Here is a 26,465-nt window from a genome sequence, read left to right on the forward strand (position 1 = left end):
AATAAAGAACGATAATATCCATGGCGCAGAAGAATTGACGGATTTTTCTCAAAAGTTTTTTACGAGACCAAAAGAGGTGAGATGTGTTTTGTATTGTACATAAAGTACCTTTTACAGCGACGTATATCAAATGATTAATTGAGTTTAGATAGGTATCATCGATTCATGGATCCAACACAAAAACGGCTCCATCTATATCACGCGGGAATTAGTCTTATTTTTAGATCCATATTTAAGGAACATGCTTCATGTATTTCCAATCACACACAAAAGTAACATGTATTTTCGTCTTGTTTTGCTTCGGTTTTATTTTCTTTGTCTCACTTCCGGTTCTTTGCCCTTATTTGTATTTCTGTTGTTTTGTTGGTTTTCGTCTGCTGTATATTTTGGTTTTCTGTATCATCTGTAAAAAATCAAAAATTTGGTATAAAATATAACATTTAACAAAAAAAAACATTAATAAACCACGATTTCATACTCTCTATCTCCTCTCCTTACACCACCAAAATCATAGTTTAGTGATATAGAACGCTGAATTTTAATGTATGTTATCACTTATCACACAACGGTGAAAGATGCTACTCATCCTGTTTGTGAAAACGCTTGCAACAAAATGTGTAATGAACGTCGTTTTGAGGCTGAGCTTCTTTGTTGGAGGTATATCAACGCCAACAATATGCGCCTCCCCGTATTGAAGACACGACAGTGACAACAAGTTTCTTACCCCTGTTGAATCCATTCGTCACCTGTGCAGTTCAGTTCACAGATTGTTATCAGTATCACAATTCCAACAAGCCATCATTTGTTTTGTGTATAAATGAAACGAAAATAAACAAGTAATCTCAGGATATCTTGACATTTGTTGGATCTATAGGTGGATCTATATCTGGCCATGGATGACGATATATAATCATCAGGACGGATGTTACAGGCCTGCACGAGATTGGGGTTCTGCTCAGGATAGATCTCGGATGCTCTGCTGACATGTTATAATTAACGGTTGACTACGAATACCAAATAAGATTATGAGTCAAAGGTTCGGAACTTATACAATTTATTTATCAAAAAAAAAAATTATATGAACAATAATTATTGTTTTCAAGTTGAAGTTGTCAAAAACACAAGAAAATAACAAATTTTACCCAAAAAAGAGGAAACAATAAACAGAAATTGTTAATCATAAAACAATAAAGCAAATCTCCTTAAATAGATAGACTATTTTACTATATAAATCACCTAAACCCGCCCAAATACTTTCATCAAACTGATCGATCTGGTTACAAATTCACAATCATAAACAAGAAAACGAATCTTAAACTCTTTAACAAATTACGGAATTATGGCCGGGCAAGTTTTGACAAAAAGATGCAGTGCTCTCATGACGGTAATGTTTTTCTTGGTATTATTTATGGCACACGTATCTCACGCAAACACGGTAGATAGTTGTCTCAAACATTGTCCGCATCAATGCACGAAAGAGACCAAAGATGCGACTCATGCTGTATGCGAAAACGCTTGCAAGAAAATGTGCAACGAACAACAGCTCGGTTCTGAAAAATATATCATTCCTCGAAAACAACGACAAACCATCGCCTGTAGATGGATGAAATTCGGATGCGTTTAAGTTCTTTGTTGAAAAAAAATTGTATAACATAATTTCTTTATTTGTTATAATTATGTTTTTGTTTATTGCATCGGATATCCATGTATTTATAACCAAAAAAAAAGAAGAAATATTTGTCTATATTCGTATGTAATTGATTTGTATTATTACTATTTTTTTGGAAAATATGTATTTCATCTAATTGCATAAAATGTTATCCCACGTATTTATAATATGTGTCAAATTGTTGATTCAGCTCTTAATAAAATTTAATCTTATGATGAACTTAATCGTTATCTAGAGAGTTCAGAACGCGTGAAGATAAGAGTAGCGCACTTGCCTTCCCTTCCCATAAAGGCTCTGTGGATGAACCCTGAGTTTCATTTTAATTCGCTCACACATGCTTAATCCATCCAATCTTCTTCATACTTCTCTCATAAATTTGAGTTATACAGTTATGATACAGTTTTTTTGGTCAGCTTGCATTGTGCTCGCTCTGCTAGTTACGCAGTCTTCTCTTAAGTGCTGTCGTTTCTTTTGTTTTGAAGACCCTATCCTTCTGATACTATAATAATTTGGCGAGAAAGATTTGTCGTTTCTCTTTGAGAAAAATTGTGAATGTTATACAAAACTTTGTATACCGCCCCTAAGAGGTGTTTGGAGTCTGGAAAGGATTATACATGATACATTCTTGACATAACAATTCTAATTCGACAGTAAGTTTAGCTTTTCCTCGGGTATTTACATGATACTTCCCAATACCACAGTAGGTTTCGCTCTCCCATTAGATATCTCCTACAAGGCTACTACTAAACATTCATAGTTTTATTACACAAAAACTGACTATGTTTTCTTGATTTTAGATATAACCTCATATAAACTTGTTAGGTTATTTTTAAAAACAACACGTGATTGTGAAGCAGATAAAAAAGAAATAGAAATTGAGATAAGTGTAAGCTAGGATCTCCAATACAAACGATAATTGTTGATTAAAAACAAGAATTTGTTAAAAACGTCAATGCCCATTTATAAGACAAGAAACAAATCAACATCAAAAACAAATGAAAAACAACTTCTAAAAATACATGTAACTATTTTTGCTATATAAATCATGTAGAATAGCCCAAACATCCTCACAAAATCTTCATCTCTCGTAGCAAAATCAAAATAAACCGAATTGAAACTACATCATGGCAGCACGAGTGATGAAAAACATAAGCAATTGCGTCATGATTGTATCTTTATTCACGTTGATGTTGTCAACACAATTCTCATATTCGACGATGGTTGACGTTTGCATCGAACATTGTGTGGTGAACCAGTGCTTGAATGTGATCGAACATGCAACTCCATACATATGTAAATATGCTTGCAAAAGAAGGTGCGTCCAAAGTGAAAAGATTTATTTTAAAAGCTTAAACCATTCCTCCAAACGGTCATAGGACTAGGGGCTTCTACAAAAATGGCAATGGAGTCTGCCAATAATTGGAAAGTACAAAAGCTCTAATGTCATACTTTTTCTCAATATTGATATATATGGTCGTATAGACTATGTACGATGTCGATGAGCAGTGATCTCATTTTAGTGTATAAGATGTAATTGTCTATTGTAAAACAAAATGGTCTTGTCTGTCGGGAAAAAGAAAATGCCTTTGCCTATTTGTAATGTATACAGTATATACATGCGCTACATATTGATTACGAAGGAGATTATTTATTACCTTATTATAATTAACAACAAATTACCCTGATTAAAACGATATTGTTTTGGTCGTTTTGTTTACTTCTAACAGAAAACAAACAAACAAACGCTGTCATTTTCTTTGACTATTTGAGTGATACTGTTACTTTATTATTTGAGTTTTATCATTTCTTTGACAATATTTTAAATATTTGGTATTCTTTTTAATCAAATACATTAATTTTTGCTTTAAAATTATTTTTAATTATTTTTAACTAAATTATTTTAAAAGTACAGTTTTCTGTAGCAATAGAGTTTTCAATAAAATTTACAGCACATCCTTTTTTTTAGAACCACAGAGATTTTTAAAAAATATTGAAATCTACTATTTTAGATGAAATCTTATCTTAATTTTAAAATTTATTAATTATATAACACCGAATACATACAATATCAAGTTTCTTTTTTTCTATTAAAATATATAGTTGGAAAAACGCCACGTAATTTTATTTTTGCCAATTATGATAATATTTTTAGAAAATGTTTTAACAACCTTTAATGATAAACAAACTGAGCCTTTCTTCTTCAATTTTTCTTTCTAAATTTTTTTCCATAAATCTTTTTCTTCTTTCTTTTTCTAAACACTCTTTTACTTAATTAATTTTGGTGATAATTGAAATAGAGAACCAATGAGAGAAGAGCAGTGGGGTTAGTTTGACTGGCCACTAGCCAATGAAATCAGCCAATGGGAGATAGAGAGATAGAGCATCCTCGTTAGAACCGCCTCCTTCGCCATTTGTATCATCTCCCTATAAAACCACTTAACCATCAACCTCTCAATGCATGCAACAAATCACCCAAATAATTATTTTATAAAGAACCCAAAAAAAAAAAAAAAAACAGACGGCAGAGAAACAATGGAACGTGGAGCTCCTCTCTCTCACTATCAGCTACCCAAATCCAACTCTGGTAATCAAATATATGTGGCTATTTATATGTATGCGCGCCTCCATATATTTATGCCTATATATACTCATGAGAAATCAAAAACTTTTTTAAAGATTTTTATGTCTTTTCAACACAGAAGTAGAGATTTCTATGTCTTCAAAAAGTCATTAGATTTTATAAAGGTTTTGAGAAGATGCTTAATTATATGCATGCACGAATGAGTTTGATATATGTATATATCCATTTGCATTCTCGTGCATACATTCGGCCGGGCATGAGCCAACAATGCTTAAATCAAATATATTCAAGCTATTGTATTCAATGGCGGATGATCTTTCATGCATGTGTTCATTGAATACAACGGTGCATGCACAAGGAATGTTTTGAGTTTCCCTTTTTTTTTTCTATTTATCAGATATGTGTTTCCACCTTTTAAAATTGTATGTGCTGGTTTAGTTTGAGTGCCGACTCAAACTCAAAATCCTTTTTTGTTAATATTCTATTGGAAATTATAAAATTGCTCTAATGATCTTCTTTGTTAGTTTGTTCGCTGTAACGGCTGAGTTCATTTTTCCCCCGTTTCAAAACGAAATTCTCGTTTGTCCACTCTTATTTGGAATTATATACTGCAAATCAAAATACACTTGCACACTCCTCAATTTAACAGACATTCAACTATATATGTCAATTCATTCTGCAAAAATTATCTACTTTTCTAATCAAATATTTTACGTTTTTAATACACAAAAAGTAGAAAATGAAATCCGTAAGGGTAATATCGATCATCTCAAATAACTTGCAAGCTTATTTTTTCCCGTTTGATTTTCGATTTATGTTTTTTTCGTATTATTTTAGTGGATCGACGAACAAGTAGAAAAACGCATGACAAGTCCTATATAAAATATATATATACATCTAATTAACAGCTAAAACAAAACCAAGTTATGCTAGTTTGTTGGCCATCGTCTCATCGCCATGCTTGCCAGAGTTTAGATCACTTTCCACCAGATGCCTCTTTTTTTATAAGTGCAAAATTGATGTGTCCACTGTTTAATCCGTAGTTTTTTTTTTGTCTTCAAATAACCATAGATTAAGAAATATTTGTTTGGTTTATTCCGGTTACAAAAACTAGTTTTTGAAATACATAAATAATAATCACTAAGATTTAAATGAGAGAAAATTTTGTCTATAATTACCTTTTCAAACAATTGTCTATAATTTTACTGCACCATTCACAAATGCATTAATACAAACTCATTGCTTTAAGCATGTTACTACCAGCATTTTTTTTTGTCAAACCACCATCATTATATTGACTTCATTCTTGTGACTATTTTAACAATTTACCATTGGGAACCTCTACATGACTTTATTTTACCCAAAAATTCTCCTTATTTATCTTCGTTGTGGAATTTATCCTATTTAGAGAGTAAAATTAATGTATTTTGGTTAACTAGTAAAAACAAAATTGGAATTAAGCAAATTGCAAAATTTGACCTTAAAATTGAATTGGGAATACGCTTCTTCTTTTTTCGGTCAATACGCTTTTACACTGATATTAACGTCAAATTCTAAGTATTTCGAGAAGAGGGAAAGATCCTTTTGACATTTTTTTTTCTTTCTAACGTAACGGCAAGAATCTGAACAGTCTACTTAACGGGGTCCACAGGTCTTGGGGTCCAGTCAATATAAAGTAGACCCCAAAAATTTATCTCTTATCTTATTGGTCCGTAACTAAGCATGTGTCTTTACTTGAAACAGGATTGAATTTGGAGCAGCACAATAACTCAATCCCGACAGTGACCGGCTCCATCGTTGCTTGTGACGACAAGAACAAGAATGTCGTGGTGCAGCAGCAACCATGCATGGCTCGTGAGCAAGACCAATACATGCCAATCGCAAACGTCATAAGGATCATGCGTCGAATCTTACCGTCGCACGCCAAAATCTCCGATGACGCCAAAGAAACGATTCAAGAATGCGTCTCCGAGTACATCAGCTTCGTGACTGGTGAAGCCAACGAGCGTTGCCAACGTGAGCAACGTAAGACCATAACTGCTGAAGACATTCTTTGGGCTATGAGTAAGCTTGGGTTCGATGATTACGTGGGACCACTCAACGTTTTCATTAACCGATACCGTGAGTTCGAGACCGATCGTGGGTGCTCACTTAGAGGTGAGTCATCGTCATTCAAACCGGCCTTTGCTGGAAGTGGTATTGGGTTTCACGGCCCACCTCATGGCCCACCTCCTCCGAGTGCCTATGGTTATGGTATGTTGGATCAGTCTATGGTCATTGGTGGTGGTCGGTACTATCAAAACGGGTCGGGTCAGGATGGATCCGGTGGTGGTGGTGGATCTTCGTCTTCTATGAATGGAATGTCGGTTTTTGACCCGTATGCTCATCAGTACAAGTGAAGATGAAAGATTTCTTTGATTTTCTGCATGTCTATTCAAAACATGTTTTGGATAGATATTTTTATGTTTTATCAGACATTTCTATTTGTTTCGTCCTTGAAGAAAAGAATTGCATCACAAACTTCAATTTCAATACTTTTGAGAATTGATATATATATATATATATATATATATAAATAAAAAGTGCATGTCTATTCAAAACATGTTCAATTTCAATACTTTTGAGAATTGATATATATAATATATATATATATATATATAAATAAAAAGTGCAATTGGGTTAAATATATGCATGATTACATGATCTGTAGGTTTGTAATATTTCTTGTTTGGATCATAAACTAAACTTCAGACGAACCAAGTATATATATTCTTTTTCGTTAGTTTGAACCACAATACACAACTGAACAAACCAAAGGAACCAAGTGGTATATTAAAGTCCTTGACCATAGAAAGACCACTTTAATAACCAAATTAGAAACTGTTGCAAGGCTCTTCTTTTTCAAGCACCAGCGGTCCAGCAGGATATACTCTATAGAATTTAGTCAATTGATTTTGTACGTCTAAAACTTCAAAAAAAAATTTATTTAAAAAAAAAACAGTAATAAAACTTCTAAACCTTAGTGAAACCTCATATTCTTTAACCAAGGTTAGAAAGCTAACCATGGTTAGATAACCTCACAAACTCCGTTCCTCTCAACATACTACAAATTCTCATACCACCAAATGTTCTCAACGCATGCAAATCCAAAACCAGGAATAATGAGTTTCGAGTCAAACAAGTAGCAACTAATAAAGCGCTTCTGGTTGTTCAGCAATTCAGCGTTTGCGTTTGTTCAAGTCGGGAAACGTGCAGCTCACGGCTGAAGTATTCAAGCTGGCGAAAGAGTCTCTCTCCTTCGTGCTTGTGATGGAGCTTTTGTTTTTTTGTCCACGTCATCGTTCATCACCACTTAACCTTCAAAGTTGAAATATGATCTAACATACGCCGTTAGAATACGGTTATTATAAACCATGGTCCATAGTTAAAAATTAACCATGGTTAGACATGCTTAAAAAAACCCCCAAAACCCCTCGACGGATTTTCTCCACTTCCCTTTCCCGATTCTGATTTTTATTTTCTTTTTCTTAATCTTCGTTTCAAATCGCCATTTTCATGCGAAGATCGTATCGCGATGGATGAAGTTCGTGAGAGACGGCAAGAGCGTCGCGGATTAAACGCTCGATTATTCGTCGCAGGCTTGATAATCGTTTCCGTAGAATGCTGCAGCAGAGTACAAGCTGGTTTGAACCTTTCAGATCCAAATCCGGGAACGAAGACGGAACACGTGGCACTCGATTTGGCATCGGAGCTTTACAAGATAGCGGCTGTGTGTGCTGCGAAGGTGATGATCAGTGTAGCTTTGGTTCCGGATGTAGTGGAAGGGATGCGAAGAACTCAACTACAGTCCGATTTTGTTCTGGTGATCGCTTCTATCTGCGTTCTGATCTCGGTCTCTTGCTTGGCTTTCTTTCGCTTCTTCGTTGTTGGATGAAACGATGTCGTTTGGTCAAATCATTCATGGTCTTCTTTTTTTGTTTCTTTGGTTTTGTGTTGATAGAGTGATTTTATTGAACGTGATTTGCTGAAATACCAATTGAAATATCATATCATATCAGAGTACAAGATTTATCCGTTCATATTGAACGCTCGTGTAGCTCATAATTAATCGCTTTAAGAAAAGGTCTCACTGTAAACTATTGAAGGAAGCTGCATAATGCAGTGAAAACTAAATTTTCTGTTGCAAATTTTCAAAATATCTCGTTTAATTAAAAACAGGTTACATATAGCCGGGAATTTCACGATATATAGTTGAGTCGATTGTTAAATAATTACTGTAGCATGTAAAAATGACCATAAACTGGTGGTAATGATCCAAATCAATGAATCTTCCAGGAATCGGATTGTAATTTATTGGTGTTATTAAATGAGCCAAGATGGATAATGAATAGTTTCAGGAACCAATTTGTTAGTATTTGTGTAAGTCGATTTCCGGTTCACCAGCGAACGAAGTTATGTAACCGGTATATTAAAAAGAAACCATTTTTACCTTTTTATGGTGACCGAAGAGGTCGTCTTTCGTCCAGGACTGGCCATAAAACTCATCACCTCTCTCGCTTTGAAACCTGTGTAGCTTTTTTCTTTTCTTTTTTGACCTAAACCTGTGTAGCTTACGGTTATTATTAACCATGGGACACGGTTAAATTTAATCATGGTTAGGTTAGATAAAAGCCACGCTCATAAAAAGTTGAAAAAAGAAAAATCCCCTCTCACTCTTTTATTTAACGTACGTACACAAAAACTCTTCAGCCTGAGTTTCTCACCATTTCCGCGATTCTACTTTCTCTGTTTTCTTTTCTCAATCTTGGTTTATAATCTCCTCTTCTTCTTTTTTTTTTTTGGTTTTCCTCTAAGATTCGATCGCAATGGATGGGTCTCGTGAAGAGCTGCATCGATTAAGGCCTCGTTTTCTCTTAGCAGTCTTGCTCGAGATTTTCTCAGCAATCTACGGACGAGAAGCTGGTTTTGACATCTCCTCAGATCCGAATCCGAAGGCCGGAGGAGTGGCATTCGGTTGGGCGAAGGAGTTCCGCTTGTTAGCGTTTCTGAGTTTTGTGATGGTGAGTTTCACAATCGCTCGCGTGCCGCTGGAGGCTGAACGGCTTCGAAGAGCACAAGAGGAGTGCGACGTGTACCTGGGCCTCGGTTCACTCTGCCTCTTGATCTCGCTCTCTTTCTCGGCTTATGTTCACTGGTTCGTCTGAGTCCTTCCTTCCACGTCGTCATCATCAGAATCTTTCTCTTATGGAACTACGTCTTTAATCCGTGTGATGACTACACTCTTTCTGGCTTTTATTTGTTTTCTGGCTTTTCTCTTTGTTTCGTTGGTTTGAACATGATTTGCTTTATACCAAATTAATCACGTACTAGTACAAGGTTTATCTAGCCTTTAAGAGAAGGTCTCATTTTAAGGAATCTGTATTATGCAGCCATGCAGCAGTGAACCGGCCTCTTTCATTGAACTGTGTATATTGTTGCAACTTCCGTCGCTTCCATACTGATTCAGCCAGGAGGATTTGAGAAAGACGAAAATACCGTTAGAAACAATATTGGTATTTACTATGAATGAGATTTTAGGCCATGATGACATCATATCACAAAAAAATAAATAAGTTCATCAGTATTCATCAGGATTAATTCTACTTTTACTAACAACAGTTGAATTTATCATGTTAAGAGCGTTTGTCTCATCGTATGATAGAGATGTTAGTTTGAAATATATGTTTAGTTGATAACTTGACATTTAAATCAGTTCATGTAGACACAAAACAATCCTTTTTCTTAAAGATTTCAAATTTCTTATTTAGATGTTAACTAAAGTTCAAGGTATCCTTTGGTGTGTATAATTTTTTATAACCGGGAGTTCCACGGTACAAACGTTATACAATAATATAGTTATAGTGGATTGTTTATGACATTATTAAAGTAGCATGTAAATTGACCACAAGCTGATACAGTTAATGATAGTAAATTAAAAAAAAAAAAAAAAACAAATTTCCAGTTCAGCATTATAAAACAAAATTTACCGTGACAAATCGCTCCTTGGTCCACGTCAATCACGTCATTCATCACCACTCGTACGTTTTGAAACTTTGTCCAGCTTACGCCGGTAGAGTACGGTTATAACAGACCATGGTCCATGGTTGAATTTAACCGTGGTTAGGTTAGATAAACCCCAATAGCTATCAAAACCCCTCAACAGCTCACACTTAGACCAACTACTTCTCCCTCTCCCCGATTCTGAAAGATTTATACTTTTTTCTTCTTCTTCTTCTCAATCTTGGTTTATAATCTCTTTTTCTTTTCTTTTCTTTTCCTGCAAGATTCAAATAATTCAATCTCAATGGATGATGAAGCTCGTGAGATTCGACAAGAGCTTCGTCGATTAAACGTTCGTTTAGTCGTTGCAATCTCGCTCGCTGTTTTCACAGGATGCTACAGAAGTCAAGCTGGTTTGACGAACCTCTCGGAAACGATGACGAATAATACCGGACACGTGGCATTCTATTGGGCATCGAAGTTCAGCAAGTTCGCGCGCCTGTGCTCTCTGATGGTGGTTTTCGAACTCCTTTTCGTGCCGGTGGTGGTGCTAAGGATGCGAAGTTTACGGCGAGAGTCCGATCGTTTTCTGGTGCTGGCTTCAATCTGCGTATTGATCTCTCTATCTTTCTTGGCTTATCTTCGCTGGTTCGTCGTCGTCGTGTGAGTGGGAGTCATCAGAATCTTCCTCTGCTTTTTTCTTCCATGTAACGAGCCATCCTGTAAACGTCATGATCATCGCCGATGATTACAATCTCTCTATTTCTGCTTTTACATTTTTTTTTCCTTTGGTTTGAAATTTTTTTAATATTGTACTCGCGTTTGATTTACATTTTGTTTCTTTAGTTTTGAACATTTCTGATTAGTTGATTTTGAACATGATTTGATGTTAAAATAACTTACTGATCAATAAAATGCTCTGATCTTTTTTCCTTTGGTTTGAATTCTTTTTAATATTGTACTCGCGTTTGATTTCCATTGTTGATTTTAATTTGAACATTTCTGATTAGACATGATTTGATGAAATACCAGTTGATGATATCAAAAATTCAAGATCTATCCGTTCATAACGCTCGTAACAGTTTTAGATCGTACCTCAGAATTGCTTAATTCAGTAAGAAATGGCCTTATTGTAAACTGTTGAAGGAAGTAGCCCAATGCAGTGAAAAGTGAAAACCATATACGATGATCTGTCTGTTGGAATTTGTTTTTAGGAAATTAATTATCTTATTTACAAGGATAGTGATTAATATCCAAGGTTAAATAGGCTAAATCTTTATATATAGTTGAAGTTAAATAACATTGTTATTGTAACATGTAAATGACCACAAAACTGGTGCCTGGTGGGAAAATGATGCAATCATCCGAATCAATAAATCTTGCTGGAACCGGTTTGCTTTTAGTCACAATTTCCAAGTTCAGCAAAGAACCAAAATGTGTAACCGGTGTTTCATAAAACCTCATGTTTACCAAAAAGTATAGGTCTATCATTAGTCATCACTGGGCCCTGAAACTAGTCTAGGAAAATGCCAAAATGGATACTACAAAAATATAAAACATGGTCCTTGCTTAAATTTAAACCATACTACAAAAAATATAAACCATGGTTATTAAATTTAACCAAGGACCATTGTTAAGTTAGATAAATCCCTACATGGTGATCAAAAAACCCCTTCCTGTTTAACGGATTTTTTTTTTTTTTTTTTTTTATTTTATTAATGTTCTTCTCTCAAGCTTCAATTTTTCCTCCTACAAGTTTTCGTTTCGCAATGGATGGATTTCGTGAGATAGATGAAGAGCTCCGTCGATTAAGCGATCGTTTTTACGTAGCAGTATTGCTCGACATCTTCACAAGATACTGCAGACGACAATCTGGTTTCGACCTTTCGGATTCGAACCCGGAGACGGAAACTGTATACGTGGCAGCATTCTGGGCACTGGAGTTCAACATGTTAGCACATCTATGTTTCGTGATGGTGATGGTCCGAATCGTTCGTGTGCCGGTGGTGGTGGAACGGATGCGAAGAATACAAAATCCTCAAGATGACAAGTTATATGAAACCGGGTTTGTCTACACAAATAAAAAAATCGATGAGGCCATGAGGGTACTTAATTTTTTCTGTTTCCAAATCATCAAAAGACCTCTTTGTTCTCTCTAATACACATGAACAATCACGTCTTGTAAATCGCATCAAATGTATCAGTGTCTTATTGCCAGAAAAACAAAAACCTTGTAATTAAAGATTAGGACATGGAATCTGTCTCTGCGTTGTCTGGTTCGGATGCTGTTGCATTTTGAGAGTCTTGGAGTAACTTCATTTGGTGTTCTGCGTGTTCTCTCTCGCACTGACTCACACCAATGATGATGTCAAGCATGGTTCCCGTTGTGCCGAAGAACACGAGTGGACCTAGAGACTTGCGTTTGATGCCCACCGGAATTGCAACCAATGCGCCTAGGACTGAGAATACCCATGTCCCTAATGCACTGCACATTAAAAAAAATTGTTTTGACATTCTTTAACTCTTTAAGGATGCTTCAACTTCAAGAACAACAATCCGACAATGATATACAAGAAGATACTCGATAAACACGCTCGAGGTGATGCAAAATGTTGTGGTTAAGCATGGGGGTATAAACAAGTGTAAAATGGCTAAGAGTGGCTACATAGCTAATGAATTAATGATAAAGCTATGATTCCTAGATCACAAGAATCAATATCATAATCAAGAAAGAAACAATGAAACTGTGTTCTTCTCTCTTCTAATAATTAGCAAACAATCAAAAATTTAGTAAGCACAAAGTCAGAAACTCACTTGGAAACGGTGCATTCCTCGAGGTGTTTCTCATTCGCCTGACTTCCCATCTTCAACCAGTCACTGAAAATAAGCAATGCTTGATTATTGTTTTCACAAGACAAATTCTTTTTTAACTCAGATAGAAACTCACAATGTACTGAAGAACGTTTCACAAGTGAAATCTACAAAATGCTACATTTTGAATGCGGAGCAAGAAAGCCTTAATCTCCATAAAACCAAGAAAATGTTCAATCAGAAAACCAATGAGGCAAAAACAACAGACTTAAAGGCCGATTAATCTTCATCAAACCAAGAAAAGACAACATACAAATGCTATCAACACACAAAACTTAATCGATGGCGATTCGAGAGATAAGTACCCGAAGCAGCAATGAGACGGCACAATCGGGAAAGTAAACTATGCGCGGAAGAGGAAGTATTGAAAAAAATTCCAAATTTTTGTACGTAGTTTCGAATCAGCCATTAATAGCTTCGCAGTGAGCTTCAACATCGACTGATTAACAAACATAATTCAGGGAAAATTTAGGGAAGATACCCTTTTTAAGATTTCGATCGTATAGAGTAGTGAAACAAAGTTGCTCTACTACGAATCAGCAGTAAAATATTACAATTTTGAGAACACAATTAACACTAGACACGAGAAGCGACAACAAAACCAAATGCATCCCCACATAATCAGAAGAAGGAGAAAAAATCGCAGCTAAGATTAGCAGGAACCCTATAAATTATACCATTCCAATTGATAGAAACGAAGATTACCACACGAGAAATAGTTGTTTGAGCAAACTACCTTTCTCGATTCGACTCAGAGAGAAACTCGAAAGCAAAGGGAAAAAAAAGTCAAGTTTTGCGTGACTAATCGACGAGTCGGGTCTAAGACCGGGTAGTGTGACTTAATCGGGTCGGATCAATTTTCTTTACCGCAAACTAACCGAACCGGAATCGTATTAATTTGAGTTGTAACTTGGTTTAAAACTTAAAGCTTAAACATTTCCCTCTTGATTACTTTAATTAGTTCCTTTGAAGCTTGGAGAGTTTGTTGTGTCCCATTGATACTTTCTGTTTCGTCCAAACAATAATTTAATTGTTGCTAATCCGACCTCTGTAATGTGGTGTAATAAGCCCAAAGAGAAAGAAACAAGAAACCGACTGAATTTTAAAACAAAACAAAAATCAATTTCTAAAAATAGATAACATTATCATTACTATATAAATCATCTAGGCATACCCAACATTCTCAATCGTGTTCGCAACAAAAAAAACATATATATTCTTTTTTTTTCTTTTGTATTACTTATTCAACATTTCGCTTATATACAATATGACAACTCAAATTTCGATGAAAATATGCAGCTTCCTGATGATTGCAGCTTTGTTCACGATGATGTTTTCAACACAAATGTTGCATGCGAATAATTTAGAAATGTGTGTCAAACACTGTGTCCCTAACCAGTGCATGAAAGAGGCAAAAAACGCAACTCCTAAGATGTGCGAGGACGCTTGCAAGAAACTTTGCAATAAACTAGAAGTTGATCAAGAGAAATACATCGTTCCTAAAGGTCAAAGTCGGTTTTGCCAAATGTTTCCTTCATTGTGCCCTTAATCTATAATCACGGAAGCTCGCAATGTTTACATATGATGTCGATATTGACATCATATATACGAGTTTATTGTTCTCAAATAATAAAATCATTTCTCATTGTTACAAATGTATATGTATATCATCACTTATTGTATAACTTAATTTTCCAGTTTAAGGAAACGCAAATGATGTAACATTCATATTTTATAATATTGAGATATGATTTCACAGTTTATCATTCGGAAACATAAAACATTAAACCCTTAAGCATGCCAACAAACTATTCAAACTCCTATATTCGAATCTATTTCAACTGAACCGTACCTAATATGTAAACCAAACAAAATATATTATCAGTTTGTAATTGATCTTTTTGAAATGAAAAAATAGAACAAATCGTACTAAACCAAATCAAATAAAATCAATAACAATGACGAGTATTTGTTAGCCAAGAGTCATTGTTGTGTTTTTATGCATCTCTTTTCTCTTCACTCACGCATTGACGCCTCTGGTCTTCTTCTAATCAAGCCCGACCTAGACTTGAGCAAATAGTAAAATGTATGTACGAATTTTGCTTATATACTTTAGATCGAGTTGACCAACTATAAATATTTGAATCAAAAGTAGATTTTAGTAACAATGTATATATATATATATATATATATATATATTGCAAAAGTAAAAGCGGGATTGACATTTAGGTACGTGTGTTTGTGTAGCGTAAGATTTTCGATATTAAAAATTATTGATTCATAGCTATCAGTTCCTTAGAAGGCCAAAACAATATACACTACACAACTGAATTGTCCAAAATTAGTTTGATTTATTTTATTCCAATAGTAAGAAACAAGAAACACATTAACCACTTGACTGTAAACAACTTCTAAAAATTGATTGAACTGTATTTGCTATATAAAACAACTACATCCACCCATCATTCTCACCAAATCATCTTTTACAATTTATTTTATTCCAATAGTAAGAAACAAGAAACACATTAACCACTTGACTGTAAACAACTTCTAAAAATTGATTGAACTGTATTTGCTATATAAAACAACTACATCCACCCATCATTCTCACCAAATCATCTTTTACAATTCTAAACACACTCAAGAACTAAATACATCTTAACATTTGTAAATTTGTCGTAATTTTTGTATTATGTCAACTCAACCCTTGAAGAAGATATGCGGTGTCTTGATGATTATTGCTTTATGCGTGATGATGTTTTCGGTGCAACTCTCTTATTCGAACACAATAGACGTGTCTGTTAAAAATTGTATCCCAAAGTGCATGAAAGTGGCAAAAAACGGGACTCCTGACATATGCGAGAAACTCTGCGAAAAACTCTGTCTTGAAAGCCCGATTGGTTTGAACTATATCGTCCCTCCAAGTGACAATGGCCATTTAATAAGATTCTGCAGATATTTTGGTTTGATTTGCGACGATAATTGATTTGTGAGTACAAGAGCTCAAATTATCGTTTTTTACTATTAAAATATATGTATGATGTTTCATATCATCATTGTATTGATCGCATGACATATATGGATCTACTATTCTCATTAGATAAAATTATCTATACTTATCGTTAATAACGTTATCCTCGTGAGCGGAAATATTACTGTATAACTCTTGCTAATGTCAGCAGTACTTCGATATATATCTGATTGCAGTGATCTGCTTCTCAATTATCTTTATGTAACACTGATATGTCCAAAATGAAGACGGCTACATTATTCTCTTTCTCAAAAAAAAAAAAAAAGAAGCTAGATTATTCTATTATAAATTTTCAAATTGAAAAACAACAATTAAAATAGGAACAAACAATTTTAAAAAATATATAAATAAATATTTAGTTGATAAAACAAACAACTTAAAAATTACTTTGATTAAAAATAATCCAAAACGGACAAAAATAGTAGAATACGAAGCTCGATTAAACTTGGCTCTAGAAATTCAAAATTTATGTGGAATAAAAACAGCCTTACCACACCTGTTGGGTTTATGGCCTCAACTAACAATACTGGGCTTTCAATGGAATGGGCTAAATTGTTGGAGCGATTGTATTTCTAATGTTTCAATTACAAATGTTGTAAAATGTTGACTTGCTAATGTTTCGTAGTTGTTAAAGTAGCAAAAAGATCTCTAAATTACTATATGAAACTGAAAGCCCTATACATATATATAAGTTTGTTTCCTGATGTATCATAGTAGGGAAAGAACGAGTCGGAGGATAACTACCTACTAGATTTTACCCCGTACGTTTGCACGGGAACTATTTTTTATTTATTTAATATAATTTTTGTTTTTTTTCTTCTTTATATCTAATTTTAATAACTAATATAAAATTTTTATTTAAATATAATTTATTTCTATTGATTTATTTATTTTAATATTATATATATATATATAAATATTTATATATATATATATTTTTTTTCTTATAATATACACGAACTCATGTTCTCGTTATTAACTTTATCATGTGTACCAAAAAAAACTTTATCATGTGTAAGTAATGAAACATTGAAACGTTTTCTTACGCCGGTGCTTTTTTATTCCTTGTTTCTTCATTAAATAATTAAAAAGACCAAAAGTGAAATATGAAAATTCAATCTCTGACCACAAGAATTCAGAATCCATATTTAAATTTTGCAGAAAAAGGGCCACCATTATACTTTATATGCCAACCAAACTCCAGATTGAAAATCAATTACTATTACCACCAAATATAATGAAAATCGCGTTCCAGAATTTTGGTCTAAACTCATGTGATCGGTTTCGAATATACAAATCTACATTTGTAATCATTCTGCCAATAATTTCAGTTTTTGTTTTTCTACAACATTACATGTAAATGGAATGATGTAAATTGATATTTTGATATATGATAATATACGCAGGTTCTCGATCATCTTTATCATGTGTCCTTGACCCAAAAAAAAAAGTTTATCATGTGTAAGTAATGAAACATTTTCATACGCCGGTGCTTTTTTCTTTTCTTTTTCATTAAAATATTTAACAAGACAAAAAATGAACTATGGTTCAATCTCTAATTACCACAAGAATTCAGAATCTACTATTACATGTTAAAACCATAATACTTTACATGCCAACCAAACTCCATATTGAAAATCAATTACCGCAAAATACAATGGCAATTGGTTCGCGGTTCAAAATTTTGCATATAGGAGTCTGCATTTATAATCTTTGTGCCAAGAGTTTCAGTTGGAGTTTCAGTTTGATAGAACTGCTTTTTTCACAATCCTGTTTCAGTAAATAGTAATAATATAACTTAATAACTTGTTAAGTAATAAGTATACGTCAGTTCATACGGATGTGCCATTGCCTGATTGCCAACATTCATCAACAATATGAATTTATAAATATTAATGATAATGCACAATATTGTATATGCCTTGTAGATCATGCCAAAAAAAAACCTTGTATATCAAAGTTCATGAATTGAGTAAAAATAAGTAACTTTCTAAAATTCGACGCTGATACAGATCACCCAAGATTAAACTCAAGTAAGATAAAAGTGTGATACTTTCCAACACAATAACTAAATGCCAAGGCATGGGTTTGTTACAATTGTCCTTACCGAAGCAGAAAGTTTAACTGTTTACGTGAACGTGAACAAATCAGAGTGTTTTGACTTGAGATCTCGTTAAAATAGAGGGTTGTTAGATAGTAATCTCCTGTTTAATCCATTGAGTAAGCAATAGAGTAGTCATCGTTTTGTAAAAGAAGGAAAAATAGCCATCATCTAATAAATTTATGGGATCAAATGGAGATACTATCATGACAACTATCCTTTTGTTGTGTGATTTGACTATAACCAATCGGTTATCTAGTTTTTTTTTTGTTCATTCATCATTTCTAGAACAACCGAAGTTATTTATAAACACTTCCTTCCTAACACCAAACGTGGTGTTTGGTGAGAAATGGTTTGTTCACAATAATTTGATTTGAATACAAACCTTCTTTTCTATTTTCTTTGCCATTAATATTTCGTTTGAAAAAAGTTTCCGTGTATCAGTCGATTTCAACCGTCCTGCGGGGCAGATCACCCACCAGATTTCTTACCAAAAATAAAATGAATTCAACGATGTTATTAATACACATAAGCTGGTAAGTGGTAATACACTTTTGTATATGCATGCTAGCATACTGGTGGTGACGTGGTAATTGTATGTTATATTAAGTAATTTCGATTTAGATGCATCATACATTAAAATCATCTAATCTTATTCTAACCAGAAGAGGAAATCGATATCTACATCGAATTATTATTTCACTCCAAAATTAAGTCATATTCTTTTTTCTTTTTGAATTTGTCATGAGGTAAAAAGAAATAAAACAAAGTTTTAAAGCCAACAAAACCAACATTTCAAATTTTTGTATAAGTTATTTCTAAATTATTAAACCAAAGCAGAACATTAACCATACAGCTGGCGTAATTAGATAAACTAAACAAATTCTATCTAATTTACAAAAAACAAAGCTTTCCCATTTCCAACAAATTCTTAATTAGGCTAAAAAGAAGTTTTCTATATTTAAAATATTAATTTGAATCTGTTTTTAGAATAAAATATATTATTTGAATAAAATCAAACTTGAATAAAGTATTCCTGCATGAATAGTTCATATGGTGCCACGTTGGAATGTTTAATTTGATCTAATCCAATTTGAAGTGAATTATAAATTTGGACTAAGTAATACTTAGTAACTCTGGATTATGCCTTAATCCAGCTTATTTGGTTTGTTAACTTGCATATCCAAGAGAAAGAGTTGAGACAAAACTTAAACTTTTTAAAAACCTAATCTTATATTAGAACAAAAAAATTTATACCCGAAATGAAATTGATACATACAGGCTTTCATTATTTCCACTGGATTACACTAGTAAATACACAAAATATTAAAATACGATACGTTGATTTTTTTTAAAACGTAAAAAATGTGAAATGTTGAGTAGAAAAATTCAGCTTAGACAAACAAAAACTGTAAAAATCATTATTTTTTTTGGTCCAATCAATTTAATATAGAGAAAAATAGAAATTCTGCAGAAAGTAAGAAATTTGTTCTGCAAATGAAATTAGTAAAAAATGATAAATTAAAAGAGCCCAAAAAAGGGGAAAAAAGCTAATTAGTATTTATCTGTGACTGTGTGTGTAGTGGCACGTGCCAGCTTGAAACAGTAAAGCTAAAAAACCGTTCATGTTTGGATCCGTCGACCAATATATTCCCGTCATGACCGGGGACCTCTCTTCCTCACATCCAACGGCTATCTTAACCTCTTTGGTAAATCAACCGTCAGATTTACATCCAACGGTCAATATCATATCAAATTTCATCTCTCTCTCCTTTAAAATAAGCCCAAGCCCGGTCCAATCGTTCTCTCTCTCTCTCTCTCTCTCTCTCTCTCTCTCTCTCTCTCTCTCTCTCTCTCTCTCAAGAAGTGAGCTTCGCCGTGAAATTTCTCCGGTACCGGAGCATAGATAACGAGGAGAGCGAAAATCACTGTTCACGAAGTTTTCTGTAGTTGCGGATCGCTGTCTCTCTCTCTCTTGTGAGTGATGCTAGTTACGGTGGTGAAGCTGCGGTTAGTGTACTCTCGCCTGAGATGTTGCCGGAGAAATCGAGGACTTCGGTTGTGACCGGAATCTCTCGTTACAGGAGGCTTTCGTGATCGAAGATTTTGTTTTCGTTTTTCCGTTGTGTTTCGAATTTATTGAGGGAGAATGGAAGGACAGGCGAAGCTGACGAGGACACAGTCGTCGTTGCTCCGGTCATCGTCGACGGTACGATCGTCTTTTCTCAGCTTAAATTCAATCGCCGATGGCGATTTTAGCGAGGTCTCTCACCAGAAACAAGATCTAGAAGCCGGAGAGAAAGAGGAGAAGCAGAGGAGAAAACCGCCTAAACCATTCGGGTCAAGTCCTCGAACCGGGTTAACCCGAATTAATCCGGGTCTAGCCTTCACTATGGTTTCTCTCTCTTTCTTCAGTCTCTCTTCTTTCTTCTTCTTCGTCGTCTTCTCCCAAACCGATGAGATCCTCACTTCGGAGAATCTCCTCCTAGCTCTGATCTTCGTCGCCGTCGCTCTCTTCTTCGCCTCCAAGAACATCGCACTCGTCAACCAATCCATAGTCGCAATCAAGCAAATCTGCGACGAAACCACCAGACACTTAGGGTTTCTGGGCAGGAAAAACCAATCGAAACCGGTGCAGTGGTACATCGGCGACGAATCGAAGCCGCCGGAGAAGAAGATCGTAACAACACAAGAAGTAGAGAAGCGATTCGTCAAGGAAGGTGTTCAATTCTACAGCAATGGAGATTTCTACGAAGGGGAATTTAACAAAGGCAAGTGCAATGGGAGTGGTGTTTATTACTACTTCGTGAGAGGAAGATACGAAGGCGATTGGATCGATGGGAGATACGATGGTCACGGGATTGAGAGTTGGGCTAGAGGAAGTAGATACAAAGGTCAGTATAGGCAAGGTCTTAGACATGGTTATGGAGTTTACAGGTTCTACACTGGAGATTGTTATGCTGGTGAATGGTTCAATGGCCAAAGCCATGGCTTTGGTGTTCAATCTTGCGCTGATGGTAGCTCTTATATTGGAGAATCAAGATTTGGTGTCAAACATGGACTTGGATCTTACCATTTCAGGTAAAGATTTGAGATTTTAGCTACAGATGTTGAATCTGATTTTTTAAAAACGCAACCTTTTTTTTTGACTTTTTAAAAACGTAACCTTTTCTTCTTTTGTTTGTTGTTGTTGCAGAAATGGAGATAAGTATGCAGGAGAGTACTTTGGAGACAAAATCCATGGATTTGGTGTGTATCGTTTCGCTAATGGTCATTGTTACGAAGGAGCATGGCACGAAGGTCGTAAGCAAGGGTATGGTGCTTACTCGTTCAGAAACGGTGATGCTAAATCCGGTGAATGGGACTCGGGAAAGCTTGTGACTTTTCTTCCTCTTACGAGCGAGCCGGTTCGAAGAGCGGTTCAGGCTGCTCGAGAAACAGCGAAGAAGGCAGTGAACCGGAGACGAGTAGACGAGCAAGTGAGCCGAGCCGTGGCTGCAGCCAACAAGGCTGCAACGGCTGCAAGAGTGGCTGCGGTGAGAGCCGTTCAGAATCAGATGGATGGTAATTTTTGTCAAAATTGAAAATTTGTGGGGGAAAAAAAGTGTAAATCATTTTTATTTTTGTTTTTAATATTTTTAGTTTTATTACCCGGTTTTCTCTGTAACCCTGATTGAGCTAAAAGAATGGAAGCTTGTTTCAGAGGTTTTTAACAGAGTAATTTTCGATCTTTTATTATTATTACTGTAACAATCTGTAAATAGAAGAAGCAGAAGAAGCTGGTTTCTTTTTTATGTAAATCAACGGCTTGATGATGGAGCTTTTTCTTTATCGAATCTTTGGGAAGAAGTGACTTTGATTGATATTATGATCTTGATCTGGATCACTGACATGTCGATTTTTTAGTTTAGATACTACACAAAAAATGACAATTTGTTTATTTGGATTAATATAATAATATTGGTTTCCCAAGAAAAACAAACAAATTTTGAGAGAAGGATGAAGAAGATTCTTGTTCGGCGCTTGCATTAACGATTCCCAAAATTTATAGATTAGTTTTAATTGCATTGATACAACATTTAAATGGTCTCTGCTTTTTTTTTGTGACATATTAATGGTCTCTGATCGTCGTTACCAAAAATATTAGCTGAATTCTTATTGTTTTCTAAAAGTTCCAATTCTTTTGCAGTCTATCTATCGGAGTTATGCACTCAGCAGTTTAGTTTTGTTCATTCACTTTGAAAATATACTGTGTATTTTTTCATTCATAAATCATTTTCTATTTTATACCCCAGAGAAAAAAATCATTTTCTAAGTTTTATTTTTATAAAGTTTGCCAATATTTATACGATTTTTTAAAAGTGTTTTATAACTTCGTCCAGAGAAAAAAATGTTTAATAACTTTATGTATGAACCCACTGAGTTTACGAATCGGCGTCAATCTCAATGTTTTCATTTTGTAATGGCTTCACTAAAAAAGGCAAATAATTTTGAAATCGGTTTCTTTTTGTTGCTTCCAAAATTCGAATTATAGGTGACAGCAATGTGTACTTAGTTATACCATGATGGATGAGGATAAGAGTTTGAAACTAATTAATCAATCATAGAAATAGTTAAGTACTATATTAATTACAAAAACAAAAGTACAAAACTATTTTGGTTACGGCAACTCGACAATAACACATCCGATGCATACATGTTTCGTCGCATAAAAGAAAATGTCGAAGAAGGCATGTGTCCTTATCGATCATCATATATTGAGGATATCATTTGGGATTTATATATACATATATATCCTTATCCTTTCCCTTTCTTGTATTTATATAATTATATACGCCACTGATCACATGGTTTCTCGCTGGATTGGTCTCCCTTGGCATCAAAATACTCCAAGCCAAGTTTGAAAAAATATAGCAACAAATTAATTACATTTTATTTTCCCCAAAGAACTACGTATTCTATAAAATGTAAACTGCAATAATCTGCACAATGTTAAGTTTTATTTTTCATCAAAGTTTGATAATATATAGTTTCTATACAACGCTATTTTAAAACCTTATTTCCAAAATATTTCCTGCTTTATGTTTTCTAGAAACATAGACCTAATTCACCGTAGCATCCGACGACGAACTATGGGATGAATAGCATTCGACAATAAAAAAAAAAAATATATATATATATATATATACATATAATAATCATGTTCCGATCGATAAATTACTGGAGTGACCTATGATCAAATATTCCATAGTAATAGATTATTCACGTTCAAACAAATTTGAAAAATATATGTTACAATATTTGATATATTGATAGATTCCTAATTACTGGTAAAAAAACATCCGAAGTAACATGATATGATTTCCTAAGCATCACATATATTCATGTAATTAATTTATTTCTTACAGCCCCGCATGTAATTTTAGTATTTTACTGACAGCTTTTTGACTCAAATGTTGAAGTTCAAACTTGGCAGTCGCTAACCACTCCACACAAATTAATTATCTTGCAGAGAGAGAATTACTGGTCTACAGATTTCCCAGAATATAAATGCATCTATTGTAAGACTGAATTTTTGGCTACGAGTTAATGAAAATAGAAAAACAAAAAAAGATACAAGCCAACAAGGAAACAAACGAGAAAATGCCCATAGCATAAGCTTTTGCGATAGCAAAAAGAAGACGGAAAAATGAGAATACTTCTAACATATAACATGCACGCACTATAATTTAGTTCCTATGTTGGTCGACAGCATATGAAGTTTACATAACGTATTAAATAGAGACATCAATATAATAACGTATTAAATTACATACGTACCGTCAATAATTGATCTCTCTAAGACCTAAACTTTTTTATATAAGAAACATCGACCTATGCGTATGCTATTAACTAGGATAAAATATCTCAACACCTTAAGATTCAGAGACTAAAAATTGTGGACGAGATAAGTCAGACGAGGAATGCTTGTTTTCGACATGCATGTCTCTGCCTCTTTGATTACAAAATTTATTAAAAATCAAATTGTAGTATATAAACTCGAATAATCATTGTTATGACTTGTGCATTTATTTAATGTAATTGAAATTAATTTTTGTGGATTTATAATTAATTTAAAACACCTTGGTACAATTAAATTAAAAGAATGCAGGGATTGCTGAAATTGTTGGTCCAATGGGGTGCCATTTACTGACAAAAAAAATTAATAACTTGGTCAATGTGCGTCTTCCAAGTTACACTATGCGAAATAATAATATTACGAGCTAATTCTTAATTTCAGCACTTACCAGGGTAGAACATTTGGAAACTTCGGTTCGGTTAAATATCGAGTTGTTGGCTTAGAAAAATGGAGCTGAACTAAGGAATGACAAAATTCGGTTCAAGTTAGGTTCAGAGATGACAAATTTCGATTCAGTTCATATTTAAAGAACTGGTGTCAAACTAAATTAGATTCTGTTTCCCTGATAAAACACTATTTTTCAATAATTTTGATACATTTCAATCTATTTTATAATTTTTTCGCAGAGTTTTTGGTAGTTAATTTTACGAGTACATATATACAAATTCGATTATACTCGAACCACCATTAAAGACTTTACTTATAAAATCGACAGGACTCACACTCGACATAAAATGTCCCCATCACGGCGTCACATATTTACAAACTCCAAAATAATATGATGAATACAAATCTCTGTTCCATAAATGGTATAGATGATTAAATTGTCATATATTATCAGTTTAGAAATTACAGATTAGACCTATGTGCATATCGTATTAGCTTCTTTATTTAATAAAGATTTCAAGAGTATATCTAATTCTAGTATCCAACAATGCTCGATACTTTCTAAGTTTCTTGAACTTGTCATTATTTGAATTCAAAATATGAGGTGACAAGTAAACCCTCTCCAATGCAATCATCATGCTTACCAATACAATTGAAACTTATCCTCGCTTTTTTTTATTTTATTTTTGTTTTTCTTCTTCTTTTTTTTTTTTACGTTGAATTCTTCGCTTTTAACTTTTAAGTAGGTACTTGTTAAAAAAAACTTTTAAGTGGGTTACTACAAATATGCAAGCAGACAACATAATTACAACTTGCATAATTTAAATAAATAAACTCAAGTCGCCTTTCAAATTTGATGTCCCTATAGTTGGAGTTTGCCAAATTGCTATGGGCCATTCCCAATTGCCCAATTGGTTGGCTCATCCTCCAAAATTTTAAGAAAAAAAATGATAATAATACTCTTGTTTGCTTACAGTTTAATCAACCATCTTTCTCCACAAATACTGTGTGTTCCAACATAATATTTAACAACTATATCATCAAAAAGTGTTTACCCATATGATTAAACGTATAGTTACTTTTAAATGGAATTAATATTGTTGTTTGGGTCAAAATGTAATTACTGAATGTTACTTAACATAATTGAGTTTTAATTAGATTTTAAATTTCTTATTGTTACATCCACGTTTAGAAAGCCAACCAGATAAAAAGATTATAGCAAAATTTTTTTCTTCGTTCAGAAAATCTCAAATTCGTTTTTATTGTTCTACAAAACAAACACGTTAGCTACATGTAAACTAAACAGGTATTTTCTCCGTAAATTTTTTTTACTAACGATTTTCACAAATTTAGCATAATAGATCAAGATTTTCTTGTAGGTTATAAGTTAAAACATAACCCCTTTAAGACCTCGAAATAAATGACATGTCTTAAGAATTTCGTAATTGGATTGTGATTAAGGCAATACATAGTAGTATATGTGTTTATGATTTTTTTATTTTTTTGACATAATGGTTTAAGATCCCGTCACCCATGTTAAGGAGATAATAGTAGAGATATGCCTCTATTACTTTTTAAAAAGAACTCTTCAAGGCACATAATTACGATATGACTTATAAAAGCAAGTAGACAACTAACTAACTCAGGTAACATATGATATGGGCTTCGGTAAAAGACAAAGCACATGACCTTTAACTTTAATCCAGTTTACACATGTATCTAAATTATTTTAAAATTATACATGTCTAGAAATTAGTTTAAGTTTACTAGCAAATAATTCTCTGCTACAAAGTCTCTTTTCTCAATAGAAAAGTGTTTGGTCTGCAAAGCTTAGCATCGCATGTTTGGTAGCTACTGATTTTTGAAAGCGACCAAAAATACAAGTTA

General features: G+C 33.9%; 8 protein-coding genes across 11 annotated transcripts; 7 read left to right on the forward strand and 1 right to left on the reverse strand.

Moving 5' to 3' along the window:
* Positions 1 to 1,339: 1,339 nt before the first annotated feature.
* On the forward strand, positions 1,340 to 1,624 carry LOC18992744. The gene has a single exon (XM_006416180.1). The coding sequence runs from the start codon at positions 1,340 to 1,342 to the stop codon at positions 1,622 to 1,624; it is 285 nt and encodes a 94-aa protein (XP_006416243.1).
* Positions 1,625 to 4,134: 2,510 nt separating this feature from the next.
* LOC18992746 (nuclear transcription factor Y subunit B-9) lies at positions 4,135 to 6,778 on the forward strand. The gene is made up of 2 exons (XM_006416182.2): positions 4,135 to 4,253; positions 5,994 to 6,778. Exons 1-2 carry the CDS (start codon positions 4,202 to 4,204, stop codon positions 6,647 to 6,649), a joined length of 708 nt encoding a protein of 235 aa, XP_006416245.2. The 5' UTR covers positions 4,135 to 4,201; the 3' UTR covers positions 6,650 to 6,778.
* Positions 6,779 to 7,411: 633 nt separating this feature from the next.
* LOC18992747 lies at positions 7,412 to 8,292 on the forward strand. The gene is made up of 3 exons (XM_006416183.2): positions 7,412 to 7,415; positions 7,465 to 7,556; positions 7,696 to 8,292. The coding sequence occupies exons 1-3, from the start codon at positions 7,412 to 7,414 to the stop codon at positions 8,182 to 8,184; spliced, it is 585 nt and encodes a 194-aa protein (XP_006416246.2). The 3' UTR covers positions 8,185 to 8,292.
* An 823-nt stretch (positions 8,293 to 9,115) lies between these two features.
* Positions 9,116 to 9,454, forward strand: LOC112084026. Its single transcript, XM_024152279.1, has one exon. It carries the CDS (start codon positions 9,116 to 9,118, stop codon positions 9,452 to 9,454), a length of 339 nt encoding a protein of 112 aa, XP_024008047.1.
* Positions 9,455 to 10,593: 1,139 nt separating this feature from the next.
* LOC18992748 lies at positions 10,594 to 10,956 on the forward strand. The gene has a single exon (XM_006416184.2). It carries the CDS (start codon positions 10,594 to 10,596, stop codon positions 10,954 to 10,956), a length of 363 nt encoding a protein of 120 aa, XP_006416247.2.
* Positions 10,957 to 12,395: 1,439 nt separating this feature from the next.
* LOC18992749 lies at positions 12,396 to 13,925 on the reverse strand. Of its 4 annotated transcripts, none has more exons than XM_024152966.1 (3): positions 13,866 to 13,925; positions 13,104 to 13,166; positions 12,396 to 12,774 (listed from the first exon to the last, which is right to left on the reverse strand). In XM_024152966.1, the coding sequence occupies exons 2-3, from the start codon at positions 13,151 to 13,153 to the stop codon at positions 12,534 to 12,536; spliced, it is 291 nt and encodes a 96-aa protein (XP_024008734.1). In that variant the 5' UTR covers positions 13,154 to 13,166; positions 13,866 to 13,925; the 3' UTR covers positions 12,396 to 12,533. The 4 variants fall into 4 exon arrangements, with proteins under 4 accessions (XP_024008734.1, XP_006416248.1, XP_024008736.1 ...); XM_006416185.2 differs by having other exon boundaries at positions 13,897 to 13,905; XM_024152968.1 differs by lacking the exon at positions 13,866 to 13,925 and adding an exon at positions 13,838 to 13,857.
* Positions 13,926 to 14,445: 520 nt separating this feature from the next.
* LOC18992750 lies at positions 14,446 to 14,709 on the forward strand. Its single transcript, XM_006416186.2, has one exon. The coding sequence runs from the start codon at positions 14,446 to 14,448 to the stop codon at positions 14,707 to 14,709; it is 264 nt and encodes an 87-aa protein (XP_006416249.2).
* A 5,411-nt stretch (positions 14,710 to 20,120) lies between these two features.
* LOC18992752 (radial spoke head 10 homolog B) lies at positions 20,121 to 22,121 on the forward strand. Its single transcript, XM_006416188.2, has 2 exons — positions 20,121 to 21,373; positions 21,489 to 22,121. Exons 1-2 carry the CDS (start codon positions 20,442 to 20,444, stop codon positions 21,874 to 21,876), a joined length of 1,320 nt encoding a protein of 439 aa, XP_006416251.1. The 5' UTR covers positions 20,121 to 20,441; the 3' UTR covers positions 21,877 to 22,121.
* The last annotated feature ends 4,344 nt before the right edge of the window (positions 22,122 to 26,465 follow it).

Source organism: Eutrema salsugineum, unplaced genomic scaffold (assembly GCF_000478725.1).
Source record: "Eutrema salsugineum unplaced genomic scaffold, Eutsalg1_0 scaffold_5, whole genome shotgun sequence".
Classification (NCBI taxonomy): Eukaryota; Viridiplantae; Streptophyta; class Magnoliopsida; order Brassicales; family Brassicaceae; genus Eutrema; species Eutrema salsugineum.

Bases quoted from the DNA above. Each gene is read 5' to 3' on its own strand.
- LOC18992746 (XM_006416182.2), top strand. From the start codon at position 4,202: ATGGAACGTGGAGCTCCTCTCTCTCACTATCAGCTACCCAAATCCAAC. The intron at 4,254-5,993 runs GTAATCAAATAT...TACTTGAAACAG, and splicing joins GCTACCCAAATCCAACTCTG to GATTGAATTTGGAGCAGCAC.
- LOC112084026 (XM_024152279.1), top strand. From the start codon at position 9,116: ATGGATGGGTCTCGTGAAGAGCTGCATCGATTAAGGCCTCGTTTTCTC.
- LOC18992744 (XM_006416180.1), top strand. From the start codon at position 1,340: ATGGCCGGGCAAGTTTTGACAAAAAGATGCAGTGCTCTCATGACGGTA.
- LOC18992747 (XM_006416183.2), top strand. The intron at 7,557-7,695 runs GTGATGGAGCTT...AACCATGGTTAG, and splicing joins AGTCTCTCTCCTTCGTGCTT to ACATGCTTAAAAAAACCCCC.
- LOC18992752 (XM_006416188.2), top strand. From the start codon at position 20,442: ATGGAAGGACAGGCGAAGCTGACGAGGACACAGTCGTCGTTGCTCCGG. The intron at 21,374-21,488 runs GTAAAGATTTGA...TTGTTGTTGCAG, and splicing joins CTTGGATCTTACCATTTCAG to AAATGGAGATAAGTATGCAG.
- LOC18992750 (XM_006416186.2), top strand. From the start codon at position 14,446: ATGAAAATATGCAGCTTCCTGATGATTGCAGCTTTGTTCACGATGATG.
- LOC18992748 (XM_006416184.2), top strand. From the start codon at position 10,594: ATGGATGATGAAGCTCGTGAGATTCGACAAGAGCTTCGTCGATTAAAC.
- LOC18992749 (XM_024152966.1), bottom strand. From the start codon at position 13,153: ATGGGAAGTCAGGCGAATGAGAAACACCTCGAGGAATGCACCGTTTCC. The intron at 12,775-13,103 runs GTGAGTTTCTGA...TTTAATGTGCAG, and splicing joins GAGGAATGCACCGTTTCCAA to TGCATTAGGGACATGGGTAT.